Source organism: Vanessa tameamea, chromosome 19 (genome assembly GCF_037043105.1).
Source record: "Vanessa tameamea isolate UH-Manoa-2023 chromosome 19, ilVanTame1 primary haplotype, whole genome shotgun sequence".
In the NCBI taxonomy this organism is placed as follows: domain Eukaryota; kingdom Metazoa; phylum Arthropoda; class Insecta; order Lepidoptera; family Nymphalidae; genus Vanessa; species Vanessa tameamea.
The window spans coordinates 8,410,027-8,433,487 of record NC_087327.1 but is presented as its reverse complement, the minus strand read 5'-3'; the positions used below and the strand labels follow the sequence as shown (position 1 = coordinate 8,433,487).

Here is a 23,461-nt window from a genome sequence, read left to right as displayed (position 1 = left end):
CATTGGGTAAGAAGATTTGGCGCGAAATTATGACAGTTTTACAAACAGCTGATTAATTGACAATTCATTGAAACTTTTAAGTCTTTAAAGTTTAAACATGAACAATTATTTTTAGATTAACAAGATTAAAAATGGTATTTCAAAACACAGGCAAATATAGAGCTGAAAAGAATGATTCAAACAAAAGAGATGCAGGACCGTCATCAGGATCTAGGTTTGTACATTTTATTATTGTTTACAATACTGCAATTTGCGATATTTTATTGAAACTTTCTATTTTAAAGGGAGGAATCATCAGAGTCTAGGATTCGCATCGCTTTAGACAATGATAGAATTGACTCTAAATATGGATTTGACAGAGTTCGAGATACCAAGGAGCGCACAGGTTACCTCATTAATATGCATACCGTAAGTAGATAATTCGTTTTTATTCGTTAATCATAACATCACCTACCTATTTAAAATCTAATTCGAATTTTCTAATTGCACTGACAACAAGTAACCTGTTTTGCTACAGCCCAATATATAAATAATTATAATAAATTTAAAACTTCAAAAAAACGGCAGTTCTTATATATTAAAGGTTTTTTTTCTATTTTATTTAATATATGTTAATTCTAGGCTGAAATATTAGATGAAGATAAGAGGCTGGTGGCAGCAGTTGATTATTACTTTATCGAGATGGATGGCTCCAGGTTCAAAGTGTCCCTTATATTTAATCCCTATTTCTTTGTAATGGCGAGAAAAGAATGTGAAAAGGAGGTTATACAATACTTATCCAAAAAGTATGCAGGGACCATACATAAGATTGAGGTGGTCGAGAAAGAGGATTTAGACCTGGTAAATGAATAAATAACAATGTATATTTTGTGATATACCATGTTTTTGATTACTAAAAACACTGCTATTCAAAATGATATCAGTACTATTAGGTATTCTCATAAAAAAAGGAGTAATTCATAATATTATTAGCATTTTATCAATTGAGTTATATTTTATATAATCAGCTTAATATGATATAGTAAAATATTATTGTGTTGAACCTATAACAATTATACAATAAACCTGAGATACAAATTTATATATATAGAAAAAATATACAAAAAGCTAGTTCATCTCTTGTTCTTGCAGCAAATCCGAAATGGTATAAATGTTCTCAGAAAAAATAATTTCTTAATAAAGCATACTATATATTAATACTCTAAGTGTGGCTGCATTTATGCACATATAAATATAAATATTGTTTTATATGTATAATTTAACATAAAGATAAAAAATATTTCAGTTAAATCATCTCTCAGGACTAAAGCAACGATATATCAAACTGTCATTCATGTCCCAAAATGAGCTGATGAAAGTAAGAAGGGAAATATTAACAGCCGTAAATAAGAACAAGGAGAGGGAGAAAAAAGATGCAATTTACTCAGAGATGTTGACAAATGCATTAACAAGTGCTGCTGCTATAGAACATGCAAAGAAAACAACAGATCACATGGAAAACATCTTAGACATTCGGTTTGTTTTAATTTATGTTAAAATATATAAGTGGTTCCCTTAAAATCCAACAACTTATGGCTCTAGAATATTTAAAAAGTTAAACCTATTCCTAATCTGATGAGTTAATTTTACTTTGCTTAGGTACAAATGTAGATAATGTTATTTCATAACAAAATCATCAGCTTTACATTTAATTCAATGATGAGTAAACAAAACCTAATGAGTCAAAAGTGCTTTGATGACACTATTGATACTTGAGTAAAGGATATTTTGATATGATTCCATTAACATGAATATTATTCTGATGAGTGATCCATTTTCTGGGAAACATAGACTATTTACCTTTTTGGTGTTTAATATGCAAAGATCAGCAACAGCAGAGATCAGATCAAAGGATTTTTTTTGTATGATATGTTATATTAATTTTTTATTTTAGAGAACATGATGTTCCATATCACGTGAGAGTATCCATAGACCTGAAGATTTTCTGTGGAACATGGTACACTATCAAAAGTAGAGGAACAGAGACACCAATATTTACAAAAAGAGATGACATTCTAGAAAGGCCTGATCCTATAGTCCTGGCCTTTGACATAGAAACTACTAAGCTACCTCTGAAGTTCCCAGATTCACAGACCGATCAAATAATGATGATATCATACATGATAGATGGTCAAGGTTACTTGATCACTAACAGGGAAATTATATCCACAGATGTAGAGGACTTTGAATACACACCTAAACCAGAGTTTGAAGGGTAAATACTGTTTTATTAATAAAACAGTTAGATGTGATGTGATGTAACTTTATATGTGTAGTTTAATATTGCGAATATTAATAGGTAAACTAAACTTAAACTATACCAATTATTTAGATCACATATATGATCGCCAAATCTAGGTCAGACACCTAGGTCCCGATCATCAAATCCAGGCAACATTGTTAATGTCTGTGTAGAAACATGATCACATATATATAAATAACAACAAGGCTATCATTGATGTTAACCATTTGTTCTTATAGTTATTTATAAATCTATTTATCATTAATATGTTTGAAATATATATTTTTTTATAGGCAATTTATCATTTTTAATGAGGTCAATGAGTTGGCCTTGATACAGAAGTTCTTTGATCACATAATGGACATTAAGCCACATATCTTTGTCACATATAATGGTGAGTTCATAACTTATATACAATAATAATTAGGATTCAAACCAAGCAACAGTTTGAGCTCACAATTGCTCAAGAGAATTAAAATACAACATGTAAGGAGCAGCAATATGCATGTCTAATGTTCTGAAAACAGACAAACTCACTTTCACATTTATAATAGTCATATTAGGATAGTGATAAACATTATAACATCAGTCCTTATTAATATTGTTTTTTTTATAGGTGACTTCTTCGATTGGCCATTCGTTGAGTCCAGAGCGGCAATACTAGGTCTGGATATGAGACAGGAAATCGGTTTCAGTAAAATTACTGCTAGAGATGGTACTTATGCTTGTCGGCCAGCTATGCATATGGATTGTTTGTGGTAAATATATACTAATGTCCTGTTATATAGGCGAAATAGTACCTCAGTTCCTGTTGCTCAATTCGATATAGCATGTGTGTCCATTTCGTAATTTAATTCTAATCTTATATACGATAAAACCTTGGTAATGCTGCAGCAGCAGCTCAGAGTTATATTATTCTTATGACATTAAAGTCACAGGAAACTAAACTTAGAATCGATCAGACCAGTAGAAGCTGCATGCCTTCAACAACTAGAAAAGAGCTGATGATTTAAACCGCTGAACAGATTTTCTTTAAGCTAAGAACAATATCAATTAAGTCATCTTGTAACAAAACTACATCAAAATCAAAAAGACACACAAATACACTTCTTGCGTCAGTGTTTCATAATGATTGCTGGTTTATATATTTGAGGTTAATTGGCTGACCATTTTACCAATTTAACCAGTATATTTTATTGTAATTAGCTACTAGGTGATACAGCCGCACATCGCATATCCGAAATAAAAATATATCCGAAACCGTAACTGAAAGCGATTGTTTGTTTTTGTATAGTGTCATACTTAAACAGAGTAACTAGTTGTATTTTAAAGCTATTAGTTTTCTTTTCTGTGATTATACCTAATACTAAATAATAGCCTACAAATAACGTCAAATTTATATAGTAATTTTTCTCTTGTACATCTTCTAAATAATCTAATATCCGTAACCGAAACTATCCGAAACAATCGGATAATCCGAAATAATTTCGTATCCGTATCTGAAACCGGTAAAATATTATTCATATTCAAATCCGAAATTATATATCCATAACATTGTAGAAACCGAATATTTTAGGGTCTTAAATAGGATTATAAGATTTTAAAATTAATTCTAGATGAAATTTTTCAAGATAAATATATCTCCTTAAAAATTATGAATAAAATTGCGTTGTGATACGAAAAATATATTTAAGCAAGTTAGGAAAGAGTCAATATATGTTCGTTGTCCAGGGGCCCTGATGTTGTTAATCCAGCTCTATCAGTGGCCATTAGTATACACACATGCACAACTGAATGCAGGACTGTGTCTGTTTGTTTTGATTGTATGTATTAACGCGTATTATAGATTTTCATATTTATTTTGTCTCATCATTTAACATTTTCTATTTTATAGTTGGGTAAAAAGAGATTCCTATCTACCGGTAGGATCTCAAGGTCTTAAAGCAGTGGCCAAAGCCAAACTAAGGTATGATCCAGTCGAGCTTGACCCAGAAGACATGTGCAGAATGGCATCAGAACAACCACAGGTAATATAACCTACACTATCGATTCTAAAAGAGAATCGAGCACCTTTATGATACAATCTCCTAATATCTCACATCTCTCTTTGTAAGAAAGCTCCAATAGCGTGTTTTCTCCCTCTTTAAAGCAGAAGAAGAGTAGACGGAATACTTTTTATGATGTTTTTTAGTAAATGTAGATAATATAAACAGTTGATTATAATTTTATTTATAATTTAATAATAATAAAAAGTGTTTTTGAATATTTAGTTTATTTTTGAGAATACGTTAAAGTGTGACCAAATTATATTTAAGAGGAGAAAGGTGTCAAAATGACAAATTTTATAATAAAACATAATAATTTTTTTTTTATAATTTTTCATTAATACAAATAAAATATAAATATTTTATGATTATTTTGCTCTAATTGTAATAATTAAAGTTATTTAACATAAACTTATAATATTATGTAATAATTGTAGGTGTTATCAAATTATTCAGTCTCCGATGCCGTCGCCACGTACTACTTGTATATGAAATACGTCCATCCGTTTATATTCGCCCTTTGTACTATCATCCCATTGGAGCCAGATGAGGTAAGCTTAGAATATACTGTTTATGTTATACGATAGGAAAATAACTAGCAGAGATAATCTTAACCACCTGGAAATACATATATCCATTGATTTAATTTTTATGTTTAAAAATTACATAATTTTATATTAGGTCGGAAGACGGATTTAATTTCGGTTGATCTTATCTCAGAAAATCAAATTAAAAATATATATTTTGCGTTCGAAAATTAAATCAAAATATTCTTTATTATTTTAAGAAGGCTCATAAGGGCACTTTTGAATAGTCAGGTTACAGCGTCGAATTAAATGTGAAGCTACCACCGACTCGGAAAGTCGATTCTACCGAGAAGAACTTAACTTGACTTTGCTTTCTTACATTAGGTAAGGCAAGCAGTATGAATTTAGTCTTTTAAGAATTTAGAACTAAAATATTTTTTGTAAAACAACTTTGTATCATAATGCATTGTTTACATAGTCATAATTACATTGTTTTCTATCAACTTTAAACAGTAATAAGGTATCATCAGCAAACATTACAATATCACTAATATGTTTAACATAAAAAGGAAGATCATTTATATACAGACAAAATAGAAAGGGACCCAAAATTGATCCTTGCGGAACACCCATTCTTAGTACAGATCCAGAAGACTTTATTCCAATAATTGACACCTATTGAATTTTTTGATTCAAATATAAATCAATGAGATCAAAAGCTTTACCATTAACACCGTAATGTTTTTATTTATTTTTTACAAAAAGCGTTTCATTCCCTACATAATCAAATGCTTTGGATAAATCACAGAACACGCCAATCGCATTCTGTGATTTCTCCCATTTGTTGTTTGTTTGCAATTGTTCACTTTGAAAAATATTATTTATTTTATCGAAAAAAGTTTCCAAAGCATTTGCCACTTCCAAATCCAATTGTTCGTATATATTTCCAAGGCTTAATTGCATAGACGCAAAGGTAGTCTCATGATTTCACTGGCTCTCATTATATAATTGATTTATGCATTCTAGTATAATGTATCGTTTAGTTATATATATAAAGGTGCTAAGGAAGTATTAGTGTCCAAAATGTACCAAAACTAATTTCTAACAAAGACGTGCTCGCTGCTGCAGAATTGCTGATGGATGTCTAGCTATAAAATACCAATTACATACACACGAATGAAATATAAATCAATTATATTATTGCAAGATTTTAGTAAAAACATTTAGTAATACATTTATTAAATTATTCTAGATCCTCCGCAAAGGTTCCGGTACTCTGTGCGAATCTCTTCTGATGGTGGAAGCGTTCCATGCGAACATTATTTTCCCCAACAAGCAAGTGGAGGAACTCAACAAGCTGACCAATGACGGACATGTTCTAGAAACGGAGACATATGTTGGAGGGCACGTCGAAGCTCTCGAGTCAGGTAATGTGCTCGTTTAGTATCTCGTGCAACCAATCATTAATTAAATAAAAAACTTATTAATTATTAAAATCTATTTAAATTTAATATTTATGTATGTTCTAATATAATTTTTAAATAAATATTCTGTAAGTAACAAAAAAGCTGTTTTAAACCATAGTTTGTCTCTATTATTTATGTCTTTCAGAAAAAGACTAGATTATGTGCTATTTCTAAGTGTACAGAACTTGACCAGGACTAGGAAGTAAATGTATATGAATTTAAATCTCGAATGTAATTTTGATAATATTAAGTACGCTTTCCTAAATCCAAGTTTACAATAATATTACGTTGGTACCAAGTAAGGTTTCCTATCACCACCCCTTTGTCTCCCAATTCCATGAGCCGGTGCTTAAGTATTTTTTTCTGATTCTAGGTGTTTTCCGTGCGGATATCAAATGCAAGTTCAGAATTGTGCCTTCAGCGATAGACATGTTGATGGAGAATACAGAAAAAACCATGAAACATGCCATCGAAGTCGAGGAAGGGATACCACTCGACTTAGTGACCAATTTCGACGAGGTCTGTGCTGAGATCAAGGCTAAGTTGCAGCATATGAAAGACCATCCTAGACGTGATGAAAACCCCCTTATTTACCATTTGGACGTGGGGGCCATGTATCCCAATATTATATTGACTAATAGGTGAGAAAATTGTTATATTCATATTTTTTTAATAACGTGTTCATTATGTTGCACACACATTATCTCTTGCACTTATTATTAAAGAAATACTAAAAATCATCATTAGTCTATAAGACTAAGAGCCATGAGTAAAAATACCTTTAATTAAAACCTACCTTAAGTGCGTATATTAGTGATAGATTAGATCAAAAATACCCCTTGGTTGGCACCTGGCGAACTTGAATCTGCTTGACTTCGTACACTTTACTATAGTTTAGGTCGGTTAATATACTATAAGACATAGTCTATATAAAAATATCGACGTCTGAAGATTTAACATCGTTACCAATAAATCTTATAATTAAAAATTGTATATTAATTAATTTATTAAATTATTAATTAATTAAACAGGTCTGAGCGTACTTTAAACTTTAAAGCAGGCGTTTCACAGGTAGAATTTCAATTTGAATATAAAGTCATTTGTTAATGTGAGACTATGATTTGTATATATTTAAAATATATAATTTTCCTTGTCTATTAATACATGATTCATGTTCATGTTGTGCGTGCGTGCGTGCGCGTGTGCGTGTGTGCGCGTGTGCGCAGACTGCAGCCGTCCGCCATGGTGAGCGCGAGCGCGTGCGCCGTGTGCGACCACAACCGCGCGGGCGCCGCCTGCCAGCGGCACATGGACTGGCAGTGGCGCGGGGACTTCCGTTAGTGGCTGTCATTATATTTATATAACGCTGCTTAAGATAATAGGTCTAGTCTATTATACTATACATCGCCATGTGGCTTTCTCTCGTGCTCGTTGCGAGCCTCCAGATGTAAGTTCAAAGTGACAGCCTGTATATGATCTACTGCCGGGAAAAGGCTCTCGTATCCTCTTCACATTTAGAGTTTATGCCACCATGCTACTTCATGCGGGTCGACATTGAAAATTGATACTTGCAGGTTTGCTCAGGATGTTTTCCTTCAACGCTTAGCAAGAGATTTCACGTGTTTTAGCCACTGAGACATTTCCTTGGTGTATTTCTTCTATATATTTTTATATTTTAAACAGTGCCAGCAACGAGAAGTGAATACCAGCGCATCCAACAGCAATTGGAAACGGAGAAATTTCCGCCGCTGCACCCGGGGGAACCCCCGCGGGCATTTCACGTGTTACCTAAGGAAGACCAGGTATTCTAAAATAACTTATGTATCGTAATGTTGTCACAATCTATGAGCTCGTTATGATACTCGAAATAATTACGGATAAAAAAACCGCCTTCGCCAGTATTGTAATAGTTCAGATTCGATTACATTAGTCAGCGAAAAGAACTGAGCATTACAGTGCTCAACCTGTAATGATGCAATTTGTAACATTACATCACTGAGAGAGAATAACCGAGCATTACAGTGTAATATTAACCCACAATCAGAGGCATTACTGTAACGTAAAATCGATTCTTAGATTGCCCATGAGGAACCGCAGTAAGAGTATATTAAACCCTTTAATTTTTCATTGATATTTAAATGTGTGTATGTTTTCTCGATAGGCAGCCTACGAAAAAAAACGTCTGGCAGATTACTGTAAAGTCGCCTACAAGAAAACGAAAGTTACAAGAACCGAAGTGCGCACGACGACTATATGCCAGAAAGAAAATTCCTTTTATGTTGATACGGTTAGAGCTTTTCGGTAAGTCATGTATTTCTATTCTGCTTAAATCTTAAATAATCTTAAAGATAAATAAAAAAGATAAAATGGATGTAATCTTTGGTCAAATGTTAACAGCGATCGTCGCTACGAGTACAAAGCTTTAAACAAGCAAGCAAAAGCCATGGTGGCGCAGGCGGTGGCCAGCGGAGACGCGGCAGAAATTAAGGTCGCCAAGAGTCGCGAGGTGCTCTTCGACTCGCTGCAGCTCGCGCACAAGTGCATCCTCAACTCCTTCTACGGCTACGTCATGAGGAGGGGGTCAGTGAACACGCACAGGCTATCCCATATTTTTATATGATTACAAACACGAGCGCGCCTGTACGTACGTACGTACGTCATGCGCTCACATTCGAATATACACGCAAACAGTTAAACACACGCGTACATATTTAAACACGTAAAATAGATACTCAAATATTTATGAAACGCGAATCGTCTTGATTCATTGAAACCTTCGGTATTAATCAATTGTGAACTGTAATAGGGTTGTATCCAGATTTGTACATTTGAGGAAGAATGAACATTCAAAACGTATTATTTAAAAAGGTTAATTTAATTATTTATTAACTTGCATTGATTATATTGTTATTGTATTAGTGCGAGATGGCACAGTATGGAGATGGCGGGTATCGTGTGCTACACGGGCGCCAACATTATTATGAAGGCTCGCGAGATTATCGAGCGAATCGGTCGCCCTTTGGAGCTGGACACTGATGGTACGTCTATGAAAAAAAAAAACTTTAAATACCAATACAAATATTTCCTACCTAAGAAAAGGGTAAACTTGTTTATGAAGTATCTGTCTATAGTCCATATCAACCACCAGAGGACCAAAGACAAGTAAACAACATTTGACTACGAATTGACGCGATGTCATTGGTCGAGAGCTTGAGTAATCTATGACATTCATTATGGATTTGCGAAAAAAAATCATGTTGAACGTTGACGAAGCTCTTATTTGAATTTAGAACTACAATTGAAGTGCATTTAATTTACATTGAAGAAATATTAATCAAGAACTGTTTGTAGATAGCTGAGCTATTATGAAATCGCATTTTTTTTTAAATCTTTATTCCTTCTTCGATTGTAATAGGGTATAGATAATCACGACAGTTAAAACTCATCCGGCCAGTTTAATATGGATTGAACCTGCAACTGTTATGTTACACCTACCAAAGAGCTTAAGTTTCATTATTTCATTTTAAGGTATATGGTGTATACTGCCTTCTTCTTTCCCCGAGAATGTGACTATCCATACCACACATGCTAAGAAGAAGAAGATCAACGTGTCTTTTCCCAATGCCGTGCTCAACGCTATGGTTAAAGTGAGTTGTTTACACTGATATTGATTAAACTCTCATACCGCAGCCCTTTTGTGTTCGAATGTCGAGGTAGGTACCCCCCACTCCTCAGTTATTCAACTGCGTACCATCAATAGTTATTACGTTTGTATAAGTCTTGGTTTAATATTTATTGGCGATGTTATTGAAGCCCTAACACCTCATGGTTAGTGACGCGTTGACGGTTTAAGGAATGGCTTATATTCCGTCCAATAATGACCAGAGGTAGGTTACATCTTTGTCCAGTAGCCTTTTTTACGGTGAACAAAAATATTCGGAATTATTGCATATTTAATCTTCTATGGTAAATCGTTTCGAATATTTTTTATTTCGCTTGTGATCAGAGAATAAACTGAAACGAAGTGAATGCGTGCATATCTGCGGGGTATCTATTGGCTTTTATGTTATTGTAATATGGTAGGCGTTTATAAATCTATATTAATAATTTCGTGCAGGCATACGATGGATCCGATCGAATACTATCCACATTTATAGATCGTTAAAAAATAATGATTTTGTCTTACTCGACAACATAAATTCGTATATTCGAAACATTTCGAAATTAAATATATGACAATACAGTGAATACATGACAGTACAACGGACGGCCATGTTTGACGTTTACGGGTGCGTTCCAAAAAATAACTTCGTGCAGCGGTACTGTAGGGTACGGTACGATTGAAGCTTATCCACAATAAATATAGATCAACGTTATATGAAAAGTAAAGGATAAACCGTATTTGTTTAGTCTATTTATATTAATATTATATACTCGCATTTATAAGCCTCTATTATTACAGGACCACTTCACGAATGATCAGTATTATGAGCTGGTGGATCCAGAAGGAAAGAAATATGAAAAACGATCGGAGAATTCCATATTCTTCGAAGTCGACGGTCCCTACCTCGCCATGGTCCTGCCTGCTTCCAAGGAGGAAGGGAAGAAGCTCAAGAAACGGTATGCGGTGTTCAACTTTGATGGCTCATTGGCTGAATTGAAAGGTATGTTTATTTAAATAATAAATAGTCCAGTTCGTTTATATACATATGTTACCGGATATAAAGATCATTAGTTTATAAAAGTCAAAAGTCAAAGTCAAAAATCTTTATTCAATATAGAAGTGTTTACACTTGCTTATTGATAGTCAAAAATCTACCACCGGTTCGGAATTTAACACCTCGGACCTGAGAAGAACCGGCGAAAGGTAAACTAACCTGAAAACTGACTCAAAATGCAATGTTAAGTAAGTCTGTTAATTATATGTTCATTTTAAAACTATAATATTGAAGATGATTTAATATTACAGGTTTCGAAGTAAAGCGTCGAGGTGAACTGCAATTGATCAAGATATTCCAATCTTCGGTGTTCGAGGCTTTTCTGAAAGGAAACGATTTGAAGTCCTGTTACGGCGCAGTCGCGAAGGTAGCAGATTACTGGCTGGACGTTTTGTACAGCAAGGGGTCGAATATGCCAGACTCAGAGCTGTTCGAGTTAATATCGGAAAACAGATCTATGTCAAAGAAGTTGGAAGACTACGGTGGTCAGAAGTCAACCTCGATATCCACTGCGAAGAGGCTGGCGGAGTTTCTAGGAGACCAGATGGTTAAGGACGCCGGGTTGGCTTGCAGGTTTGAGTCTGAATCAAAATATACTTTATCGAAGTAGGCTTTCACGAGCACTTAAACTCGACATTTTACATAAGTGTATTTTATGTAAGGCTACAATCGGTTCGGAATCTAGATTCTACCGAAGGGAACCGGCAAGAAACTCAGCCTACTTTCGTTATTGAGAAGCAAAGCTATAAATTTTCTGTGGATGTAAATCTAATACAACCCCACCCGCCTAAGCATCGACTACAGCGCGTACTGCTACGTCCCGTGCCGGCGCAGGTTCATCATCTCGCGCAAGCCGGAGGGCGCGCCGGTGACGGAGCGCGCGGTGCCGCTGGCCATCTTCCAGTCGGCGGCGGCCGTGCGGCGGCACCACCTGCGGCGCTGGCTCAAGGACAGCGCGCTGCCCGACGACGTGGACATCCGCGACGTGCTGGACTGGCCCTACTACATCGAGCGGCTCAGCGGCGCCATACAGAAGATCATCACCATCCCCGCCGCGCTGCAGGGGGTGCGTACGCCTGCTGCACGATCTTAAACAATTCCTCGTATAGCGTTTGGTGCAATAGTTGTGCAATATATCAATTTTAATGAACGCCAAAGAGAAGACTAGGTTTCCCCACAAATTTTTGTCAGTGCGTAATTCGTTCGATAACTACGCGACCAATTTTATTGATTCTATCACCATCGTATACACACACTACTGGGTTCTAATAGAATTAAGAATGAGGTATAAATTATGTGTTAATATGTAGCTGGATAACCCGGTCCCTCGCGTTCAATACCCGGACTGGTTGCACAAGAAGATGCTGGCGAAGAGTGACAAGTATAAGACGCGGAAGATAACCGACATGTTTTCGTCGAAGCCGAAGGATCTGCCCAGAGGTGACGACGGGGAAGGTTCAGAGAATATCGAATGCGTGGTATAAAAATATCTATTCTCCACATTAGAATATATCATAAAAAGTATGTTTATTAATAATTCTTTTAATTATTATTAGATAATAACCTACTGTTGGATATTTCAGCTTCTAGTGATACATTTTTTTATTTTATTTCCAAAGGTTTTTAGGTATAGGGTAGCAGCATGTAAATATCTCAATACTGGACTGAGAATTCCTCTTCTTTCAAAAATAAGGTTTTAGAGGTTATTTCATAATGCTGCTCCAATAAGAATTTGATACGTGTTTCCTCATAATGTTTTTGTTATGGCTAGTAATGTATTTGGACAGGGTAGCGTTTGCTTGGCAGTAGGACATTGTTCAAGCCCATCTGGGTATGTACCACTCACTCATCACATTTTCAACCACCATCAGAAATACTGAGTATTGTTCTATTCTGTTTTGAAGGGCAAATCACTTCCAGTGTAACTACAAGGGACATAACATCTGAGTTCCCATGGTTGGTGACGCGTTGGTGATATGAGGAATGATTAATATTTCTCACAGTGTCACTGGGTGACCACCACTAGGTGATCCGATAGTTTATTTGCCAGGCTGTCTACCTACTCAAAAAAAAGGGTACCTCTTAATGGTTAGTGGAAGTATCTTAAAAAACGTCTTTTCAACAATTTTAGAACACAGAGGTAGACATAGAAGACATAGGGAAAGAAGTACCCGAGTCAACAGCCATCCGTCCGATAGTCCACAGCGTCAAACGTAAGAGAGAAGAATCTCCTGTTAAGGAAGCCGCCACGTGGAAGGAAGCTCTGGGACCCCCTCCGCCATTCGGAAACACTAAGGTATTCACAATTTGACTTAACAAAGAGGATATATAACAATTATAGTATATTAGAGCATTTTGGTTACTTCTTAATATAATAAATATTTTTAAATTATAGGAAGAACGAAGGGCATGGATAGTATTCCAGAAAAAGAAATGGATGTGGCAAATGGAACAGCGGGGCTTGAGCAGCAAACGGAGTAAGCGAGGTAGTAATCATCTCAATTATTACATTTGTAATTGTAAATTTCAATTATATATTAATTTTTGTCTTTAATTATTATCTGCAGGTAGAGTGGATAAGGAAGCTATGTCTTCGAACGTCATGACAAGAAACGTTGGGCCCTCTAACACGCTGGGTGGTTTTATAAGGCGAGCGCAGCGAACGCTCTTGAATACTCCGTGGCAGATAATTCAGGTGAGCGTTTTTTTTAAATTTCTTGTATGGTGTCGGAGGTTGCGACTGTGGTGGCCTGAAACTGTTTTTAGAAATGGTTACCATTATAGGACATTTTATATAGTAATTAAAATCGTCAGCTACTTCGTAGAGGTGGGAAGAGTCGTCGGCTATCCATATCACCATATGGCAATATGGATACCCGATATATATCAGTCATACAAAACGAGCAAGCGCAAGGTAACCGAGGGGGCGCAGGTGGCGGAGACGGCGGAGCCGGGGCTGTTCCGTCTGTGGGCGCTGGTGGGCGCGGAGCTGCACGCCGTGCGGCTGGAGGTCCCGCGCGTGTTCTACGTGAACCGGCGCGTGGCGCGCGCGGCCGACAGCGGCGCGCACTGGCGCCGCGTGTCGCGCGTGCTGCCGCGCGCCGCGCCCGCGCCGCACCTCTACCTCTACTCCGTGCCCGAGCCGCTCTACCGCGAGCGCTGCCAGTCAGTGGGCCCTTCTGTTCTGAGAGCTGTTCTTGAGATCTGTATCGAGAGAGCCTCCTTTAGTAGACTATGATTTGATTTGATTTTATTAGAATCTCGCATGTGGTCCCTGTTGTTAAAAAAATTACGGCTCATATTTTTGGTACCACAGACCTATGTACAAAAAAAACGTGATCTAATTTAATAATAAAATAAACGGTAAATTTACCACGAGTGATCACGTTATCCTTAAATATAAAAACTCTTAGTATTTGTATTTTGCAGTACCTCTATATATTTGTAATGTACGAAATGATTGAACTCCGCAGAGAATTAATGAGCGAGCTTTCCGCGCCAGAAATAGAAGGCATATACGAAACTCAAATGAGTTTGGAGTTCAGAGTGCTAATGCAACTCGGATGTATCTGTGCCGTCGACCCACAGGAGGCGAGACGGTAGATATAATCTTCCTTATGATTAAATTATCACGTATTTTAAATAATTTAAATACCAAAATATTTTCATTTTCATTACAGACTGGTTCAGTTTGGTTCAAACAATATGGACACTTTCAAGCTGAGCCAATTACAATTCAAAAGCGTTGCTCATCAACCCTATCTTCAGAAACAAGTAAGTAATTGATTTTCAAATGTAAAAAATAAGCCAAGCTCCCAATATACGGGAGTCAAGCTTTGCAAATTAATTTTAAACAATTTCCACCAAAAATGTTAAGCAAACATTTGACAATAGTCTAGAACAGTAAATTTTATTAATTTGGTACATGTACTAAATAAAAGATTTTTTTTAAATCATAGCGGCTAAGATTACTCGTAAAGGGGGGTTTTCCTGAGTGGTGTTTATTTAAATTAACTTTGTAATTTTGAGACGGATCTATGATAATAAATAATTCCTTACAGGATGGTGTATCTCCAATAAAACATATATTCCTCTACCAACATTCGGCTCCCAACTCGAGCCGGAGCATGTGGGCGCTGATACTAGGGCCAATAAAGAGAGGTTACATCTTCGTCCTGGACACGGTCAAAACTAACCAGCTGCCCAACATGAACACTCTGTATTCGGCCGAGCGGACAGCTAAGTGAGTTCGGATTAATATTTAAAACGACTAATTTTAATCGTATATATATTTTTTGATAGTGGCAATCTCATTAAAACTTCAAAAAGAGCTCGATTATTAATAAAGAATCTTTAATGTATAAAATGATCTCGAACGAACGTGTTCCAGGATAAACCTGGGCGCGGCGGAAGGCGCGCTGCCGGCGGGCGAGCTGGCGTGGGAGGCGGCGCTGGAGACGGACCCGCGCGCCGTGTGCCGCGGCCTGCAGCGCGCGCTGCTGCGCTACCGCGACGAGCGCTGCGGGCCCACGCTCGTGGCGCTGCAGGCCGCGCTGTCGCCCGCCGCGCTGCTGGCGCTCATGCCGGGTCCGTTGTCGATGTGTCTTGTGTTGATAGTGCCACCGTAAGCTTCAAGGGATATTCCAATTCGAGTACTTCCTCGTGTCTATGGTGGTGCCATGAAGAATAGTCCTTAGCGTTAACGCCTCACCCGCGTCCCAGGTGACGCATAAGTGCGAGTCTTTCGGTAATAATATAAATGTAAATTATACATGGAACAAAAAAACATTCGGACCCTGTACGTATCCCCATAATGTTTTCCTTCATTCGTGTCAATCGATCTCAATATTCGCACATTTCAAATATAAATGAAGTGAATACTCGAAAACAACGTTAACCTGAATTTGAATGACTACTTGATGGAGGCTATGTCGTGCAGGTCTGTCCGACTTCCCGCTGGTGCCGCTGCACGTGCGCGACGCGGAGAGCCTGTACGGCCCGCTGGACTGGCAGCGCGTGGGCGCCCGCGCGCTGGTGCGGCACTACCTCAACCTGCAGGCCGTGCTCGACCTCACCATCGAGCAGTGCCGGTATGTCGCCACTACCTGATGCAATCCCAAAGTTAGCTGCGGGCGATCTTAATCTCAGCCTGACGTACCCGCGCAAACATCTTGTCATCATACAGAATAAGACAAAGCATCGAGATTTGTTTGATATATAATGAAACTAGCTGTCGTCCCCGACTTCGCTCGTTATTTCGGGTTGGTTTATAAATAAATAGCCTATTTCCTTCCTTACAGTTTAGGCTTCATACGAAATTTCAAATTCGGTTCAGTAGTTTGGCCGTGAGAGACGTTTAAAATATAAGTATAGATAATTATATTACTTTCTCTATTAAACTAGCCCCGAATGTTTATAAAAACAAAAACTTGATGTGATTAACAATAAAATATCGAAACCTTCCCAACGACCAGATATTTCCTTTGAACGTCAGAATTTCAAGGTACGAAATAGACGTTAAGTCTCTTATATATAGAGTTCTAACTCGTGTAACAAGGATTAATCATTTATAATAATATCCACGAATGTTATGCTTATAAATTGGTAATTATCAATTATACAAACATTGCCGTTAATGCGCAGATACTTCCATTTGCCGCTGGGCAACACTGCGGCGGACCCCACGCAGTTCGGCGCGGACTTGTTTTTCGCGCGACACCTCGTCAAGCACAACTTCGTACTGTGGTGTTCCAGTCTCGAGAGGCCGGATTTGGGCGGCAGGGAGATCGACGACAACAGGTAACACCGCGGCACTTTAAGGCGGACTCAAAGCAATCCACTTAAATTTATATGGCCCTGATATATTTTTGGATTTAAATTAAATATAAATATTAAATATTAGACAACATCACATACATTACTCTGATCCCAATGTAAGTAGCTAAAGCACTTGTGTTATGGAAAATCAGAAGTAACGACGGTACCACATACATTCAGAACCAAGACAATATAGAAAATTAATGAACTTTTTCTATATCGACTCGGCCGGGAATCGAACCCGGGACCTCGGAGTGGCGTACCCATGAAAACCGGTGTACACACTACTCAACTACGGAGTTCATCGAATTAATTAATAAATAAATTAGGCATTTAGGAATATAAATTATTTATTAATCGTCGTCTTATTCATTATTTACCATTCCTATCCATATATGTTTCAGTTTAACCGTTTAGGCGTTAAGAAGTAAGCATCATTGTCACACTTATATTTTAATTGTATTCAGGTTAGGTTAGGCTCCTCCCCCAGTTTACTGAAGTAGGTATAGATAGAACGATAGATTAAACATCTTTATAGATTTCGGTTCCACGATACCAAAATCTAGTGTTAAGTTTATAAGTGTACAACCGAGCTCCCTACGTTCTCTACCGTGCCGTCACCGAGACTGTCCCGCGCCCGCAGGCTGGTGAGCGAGGCGGAGGAGCGCTCGGGCTGCGCGCACGACGCGGCGGGCGCGTACGGCGGCGTGTGCGTGGCGCTGCGCTGCGACGCGCTGGCCGTGTGCGCGCTGCTGCAGGCGCACCTCATCCTGCAGGCGAGTCACGGGGATGTAACTTAAGGCACGAGGGACGTACCTCCTCAGTCGTTGAAAATTTCGATTCAATGTCTATGCGCCAATGGATTAAAGTCGGTCCAATTTTTCCGTCTGCCTCCCTATGTTATACAAAAAAAGTTAATAAGATATTTATGTCCCAAAATAATTATAGGTGGAAGGCACTAGTGTCGCTACCTCGTTCGGAGCTCAACATGCCAACATTCAGGACGTAATGGCATCTACGGGTATGTTTAATTTTCAATTTCAAAATAATAACATTTTGAGAAATAATTTTAAATAAAATCTTGAATTAAATATTCAAGGTTCTAATGCAACGGAGACGTACGACGAAACCGCACAGTGTAGCGCTGCCTTTAAAATCTTAAGAACAATGATCGCTTCGTGGCTGCGAGACGTGACGGTGTATAAAAACGTTTTCGCTGACTTCCAGATCTCACATTTTTACAGGTTAGTAATAGTTTGCATATCGTTGTTATTCATTACTAACATGACTTTTTATTTTGAAAAGAGTAAATACTGAGTTTCTAGCCGGTTCTTCTCGGTAGAATCTGCATTCCGAACCGGTGGTAGGTTCACTTAATATAGTTTGTTAGATGATGCTTCAAAAGTGCTTGTAAAAGCCTTCTTGAATAAAGTATATTTTGCTTTTTTTTTGTTAGTTGACAATTCTTCCTGATCCATGTGAGGTGATGTTTGACTTCAGAGTTCAGCTAAAATGTTTTAATTTTCTGGGAATTCATGATCATTGATTTAAAAAGTGAATTTTCCTCTGCTAAACATTCAGAATATATTCTGTAATCAAATGATATTAATGAAATATTTTTGAGGCAATTGAACAAATCTTGTAGTTAATATTATTTTTTATTAATTTATTATGTTCAGTGTAAAGAACAACCTTCTTTGCAAAAGGAGAAGGAGACATTTGAGCAGTGGGAGATTTACAGACTGTTTTTTTGCATATCTTTGTTTTTAAATTGATCTTTGAGCCTTGGGAATGAATTATTTCTTTACCATTTCACCCGTTCGCCTCAGGTCAGATCAATTTAAATTAAAAACTTTAAACTTTTTTTCCCAAACATACCACTTTGGCACTTAATGTTTCTTCCATGATCTATTTGTAAATTCCTTAATATAAACTATAAACTTTCCCGTACATAGATGGCTTAAAACCCCAACATCCCTGCTCTACGACCCAGCGCTCCGTCGCACTCTGTACAACCTGATGAAGAAGCTGTTCCTCATGCTGGTGGCAGAGTTCAAGCGACTGGGTTCGCAGATAGTATACGCTGACTTTAACAAGATCATACTTCATACTAAGAAAAATACGATTATGGATGGCATTGGTGAGTACATGCTTAAAATGGTAAGTTTTCTTCATACAAATAGACCCTAGTGGTAAATGGTACCATCTATACCCATCAACATCGATATTTTCCCATGCAACATAATATCTTATCCCACCTATTATACAAGAATATAGAAAATAAAAAATACTGTTTGGTGGTAAGTGTTTGAGAGCAACTACAAAGACGTACACTAAAGCTTACCATCAGAGAAAATATGTCTTTCTCAGTAAATTATAATAATATTTTTTTTCAAAAATTCTAATTTACTATGGATAGTGGTGACCACTTATCATCAGATGGCATAGTTGTCCGTTCGCCTACTTATTTCATAAAAACAATTCTGGAACATTTTCAGACAAACTGTTACATTTATTAAACTCAACAAGTAAGGTCTACTTTAAATTTCAGGTTACGTGGAGTTCGTAGTCCAGAGCATAAGAAATAAAGAGTTATTCCACGGTATAGACATTCGCTACAAGCAGTGCTGGTCGTACTTACTGTGGCTGGACGAGGCTAACTACGCGGGGATCGAGGTACTTAAGTTCCAATTACATAGTATTCAAGAATAATAAAACCTAAAAATCTCTTACATCTGCCATCCGCCATTCTATAATTTTAATCATCCAAATCCAAACAATATTCTAGTAAATTTCCTTTGCGTTATGTTATATTTTTATATTTTATAGGGAAAGTTACCATCGGGGCTAGTGGAGGTGGGATCATCGCAGGTACCGACAGAAACCGAAGACGATCCCGAGGACGAGGTACCGATGCTACTTTTAAACAATTAGATCGATACTCACACTATCGGCACGGCGTTTAATACCGTATCGCGCGGCAGGGCTCCGTGTCCATGCACTGGAACCTGTGCCAGTTCATGCCGGGCGCCGTGCGGGACGCGTTCGCGAGTGCGCTGGGCGCGTTCGTGGCGGCGGCGCACGCGCAGCCCGCCGGCCTGCGCGCGCTGCTCGCCGGGGACATGGCGCAGAAGCTCTTCCAGTCGGTATCGACGCGACGCGACATTTTTATATTTTATTAAACAATACCAGTCTTCTTTTATTATTTAGCCTCATTCGAGAATCGTTTATTTATTCGATGTTTAATAATAACGATGACAAATAATAAGGGTTAATAAATTACCATCGCACGATACAAATACCGTTAACAGAATGACGGAAAAAATTAATCGTCGCATGCCGACGCTCCGGCTGGAGGACATCGGCGCGCGCGCGGGGCTGCGGGCCGAGGCGCTGGCCGGCTGCACGCCCGCGCTGCTGTTCGTCAACGCGCTCTGCAAGGTGCTCGCGCTCAACCGGGACCTGGAAGACGAGGTAGGGCAGCACGCAAATTGACCCTCTTGTTGCAGAAAATAATTGAGTTTTGGATTAGCTAATAATATGATAATTTTATGAAGTAAAATGTTACTGGTTCACAGACGGTCGGGCTACATGCTAGCCAATGCAATGTGTTTGCGTTTCGCCTCACCTATAATATATTCCCCAATGTGTGGCAGGTGACGCTGCTGCGCCGCAACCTGCTGCGGCTGGTGGGCGTGGGGGAGTGGAGCGGCGCGGCGGAGTGGCGCGAGCCGTGCGCGTCGTGCGTGCTGGGCGAGGTCATCTGCAAGGTGTGCAACCACTGCCGCGACCTCGACCTCTGCCGCGACCCGCACCGAGACGCCTCCGACCCGTGAGTACCATCAATCCTTGCCTTACTTGACCAACACATTTTGACTGTTGTTATCACAAACTAGTCAAACAGTGGAAATATTTTAGATTCGGTTAAATAACAAAAATAAAATATTCCAAATAGTTGACATGAGCAATGTAATTAAATTATAATCTAAATAATGTTTGATTACAGATCTTAGGATATTATTAGATTCAATGTTACTGCTTTGATGTGCTGTCAAAGAGACTTGTTATCTAAAACAATTATTGTTACAGTCCCGTCTGCTTATGCCCTACATGCGGCACCGCGTATGAGAACCAGGAACTGGAATGGAGACTGATCGAGACACTGAACAGACGCGCTATGACATACACCTTACAAGACCTGGTCTGCGCTCGATGCCATCAGGTATTTTTTGGTTCACGTGAATCTTAACCGAAGATAGCGGTTTAACGCTATGGCAGGCGCCACTGAGTTTTCTTATACTTTCTTCATCAAGAAACAAGTACGTGTTAAGTCAAATTCATGCGTATCCAATCCAAGCCTTCTTTTCGAGCGGAGTGGATGAGCGAGGAGCAGAAACTTTTGCCTTTGTGGGATACTGTCTGTTAATTTACTTTACTTTTTAAATTGTGTGCTTATAACTTGTGTTGTTTATTAACTTATAGCAAACTTAAAATAAAGAAATATATTTTTGATACTGTGCTAATTTGATGAAATAGGCAAAGGCTTTTCGTATTTTATTTTTTTACTACATAAAAATACGTTTTATTCAATTTTAAACATAATTTTAATAATTTCAATTTGCTTCTATTTACTTCAAGAAAATTATAAACTTGTTTTTTTTAAGACAAATAATTTTAATACCAGATATCGTCGTTGGGCCTGCAAAAGTTGCTACGGGTTTTTTCTTATTTTTAGATTGTTATGCAGTTTTAATCGTTATGTCAACACGCACGCACTGTAAAAACTATTTTGTGATAAATTCAATAATTTAAAAGTTTTAAAATTAAGGTATGTGACGTTCATACATCGAAAGCTACATAAATTGAAATAACGATTAAAACGGCGTAAATATCTAAAAATAAGAAAAAAAAACACATAGCTACTTTTTCAGGCGCAACGACGATATATGCTTGTTGTGTTTGTGTATGTGTGTAGTGTAAATGCATCTTAAAAATATGTCAATATTTTGCAGGTGAAACGCGAAAATCTATCGTCGGTGTGTGACTGCGCAGGAGAATTCACATTAATGGTGCCCGTTAAAGAAATTCGCTCACAACTGGCTACATATAAGACCATCGCAGAATATTACAAGATGCCTTTACTAATGGAACTCATTGAATTTAATTTGAATAATATGTGATATGTATTATTAGTATAGAAATAAATAATTTTAATAAATAGTTTTAATTTATGTATTTTATTACAACAGCCGATAAAATGATTCTTTAATAGATAACCCAAATATTATTTCGTCGTAATCTATACTAATTAATATTAATTTTAAACTTAAAGCTTTCTAATGAAAGTTGAAGACTGTTTGAATGTATTGATTTACAACCTGATTAATAATAATCAATCTGAAATTAACAAAATGTTTTTTTTAATTACGTTTTGTTTGAACATACATACAATATATCAAAAGCAAGGTTTAGGCTTGTTTCTATTGAGACTTAAATAAATTTATTACATGGACTGTATCAACACCAGCACCAAATATTTCAGCTCAATAGGTACTGCCTTAAAGTTCAAAATTAAATCTTTTTTATTTTCATATAAGTAGTTTAGATTTTTAATTGACGTGAGTAATACCGAATGATCTGTAATTTTCATATTTTTAGGCCCAATCATTTGAGTCAGGGATGATATGGAGCTCCGTAGCCGTAACTAGCTAGTTAAGTGTATTATCTATGGCCGTAACCGAAACTATAGGATATCCGAAATAAAATCTATCCATAAACGTAACTGGAACCGTTAAAAAAAATATGATTATTGCTTATGCATAGAGTTATTCTTAAGTTTCGTTTTGAAGTTTTTTTTACTATCTAATACTAAATATTAGCCTACAAATAAAGTCAAATTAATATCTTGTAATTTTTTTCATTTACAATTTCTAAATAATCTAATATATCCGTAACCGTATCTGAAACCGGTAAACTATTATTCGTATCCATATCCAGATACGAAATGACATATCTATAACATCCCTGGTTGCAGGAATATTGACCGATAGGATAATCATGTAAGATTTAAAACAAATAAAAACATGAAATTGAAATTGATGTAAAGTGTAAAGAATGGTAAAGCATAAAAAGTAAGTTAATGCAATGGTTCAATTTATTTGTGTAAAATAAAAAACTTACTTATTTTAAATGTTTTCTATTATTCAACATTGCATTTTACATTTTGCATTACTTGAACAAGCATTTTAAAAGAAGATGTAGTGTGCGGCAGTTAGATGTATTATAATTTTTAAATATCAGTATAGTTGATATATTGCTTGCCTCCGTATTGATTATACTTCATTATTTATAAAGCCTGGACATATAGCTATTATGATATAAGATGCTTACAATTTTACTGCTATGCTGATGAACATTTAAAATATCTATATCAATACTTTTTAATTTTTTTTTCAATTGCTAATTCTTAGAAACACCATGATCTTACATTTCTCTTATAAAGAAATATATTAATGATAAACTATGTTTAAAAATAAAAGCTTTTATGGTATTCCACTTGGTATCAAGATAGAGTTGATTGTAAACACAAAGATCATAACAAATCATG

General features: G+C 36.9%; 1 protein-coding gene across 1 annotated transcript; it reads left to right on the top strand.

Annotated features, from left to right (window-relative positions):
* Positions 1 to 72: 72 nt before the first annotated feature.
* Positions 73 to 22,075, top strand: Pole1 (DNA polymerase epsilon subunit 1). The gene is made up of 42 exons (XM_026638523.2): positions 73 to 214; positions 285 to 408; positions 622 to 840; positions 1,286 to 1,515; positions 1,934 to 2,254; positions 2,575 to 2,675; positions 2,898 to 3,039; positions 4,176 to 4,308; positions 4,764 to 4,877; positions 6,106 to 6,280; positions 6,693 to 6,960; positions 7,546 to 7,655; positions 8,003 to 8,121; positions 8,481 to 8,620; positions 8,717 to 8,899; positions 9,239 to 9,357; positions 9,848 to 9,966; positions 10,782 to 10,983; positions 11,289 to 11,610; positions 11,872 to 12,103; positions 12,348 to 12,515; positions 13,169 to 13,333; positions 13,433 to 13,523; positions 13,605 to 13,732; positions 13,970 to 14,202; positions 14,511 to 14,636; positions 14,718 to 14,811; positions 15,099 to 15,280; positions 15,428 to 15,624; positions 15,977 to 16,127; positions 16,681 to 16,836; positions 17,498 to 17,630; positions 17,803 to 17,875; positions 17,954 to 18,098; positions 18,810 to 18,994; positions 19,406 to 19,530; positions 19,684 to 19,761; positions 19,839 to 19,996; positions 20,166 to 20,328; positions 20,511 to 20,686; positions 20,944 to 21,076; positions 21,867 to 22,075. The coding sequence occupies exons 1-42, from the start codon at positions 132 to 134 to the stop codon at positions 22,032 to 22,034; spliced, it is 6,684 nt and encodes a 2,227-aa protein (XP_026494308.2). The 5' UTR covers positions 73 to 131; the 3' UTR covers positions 22,035 to 22,075.
* Positions 22,076 to 23,461: the final 1,386 nt, after the last annotated feature.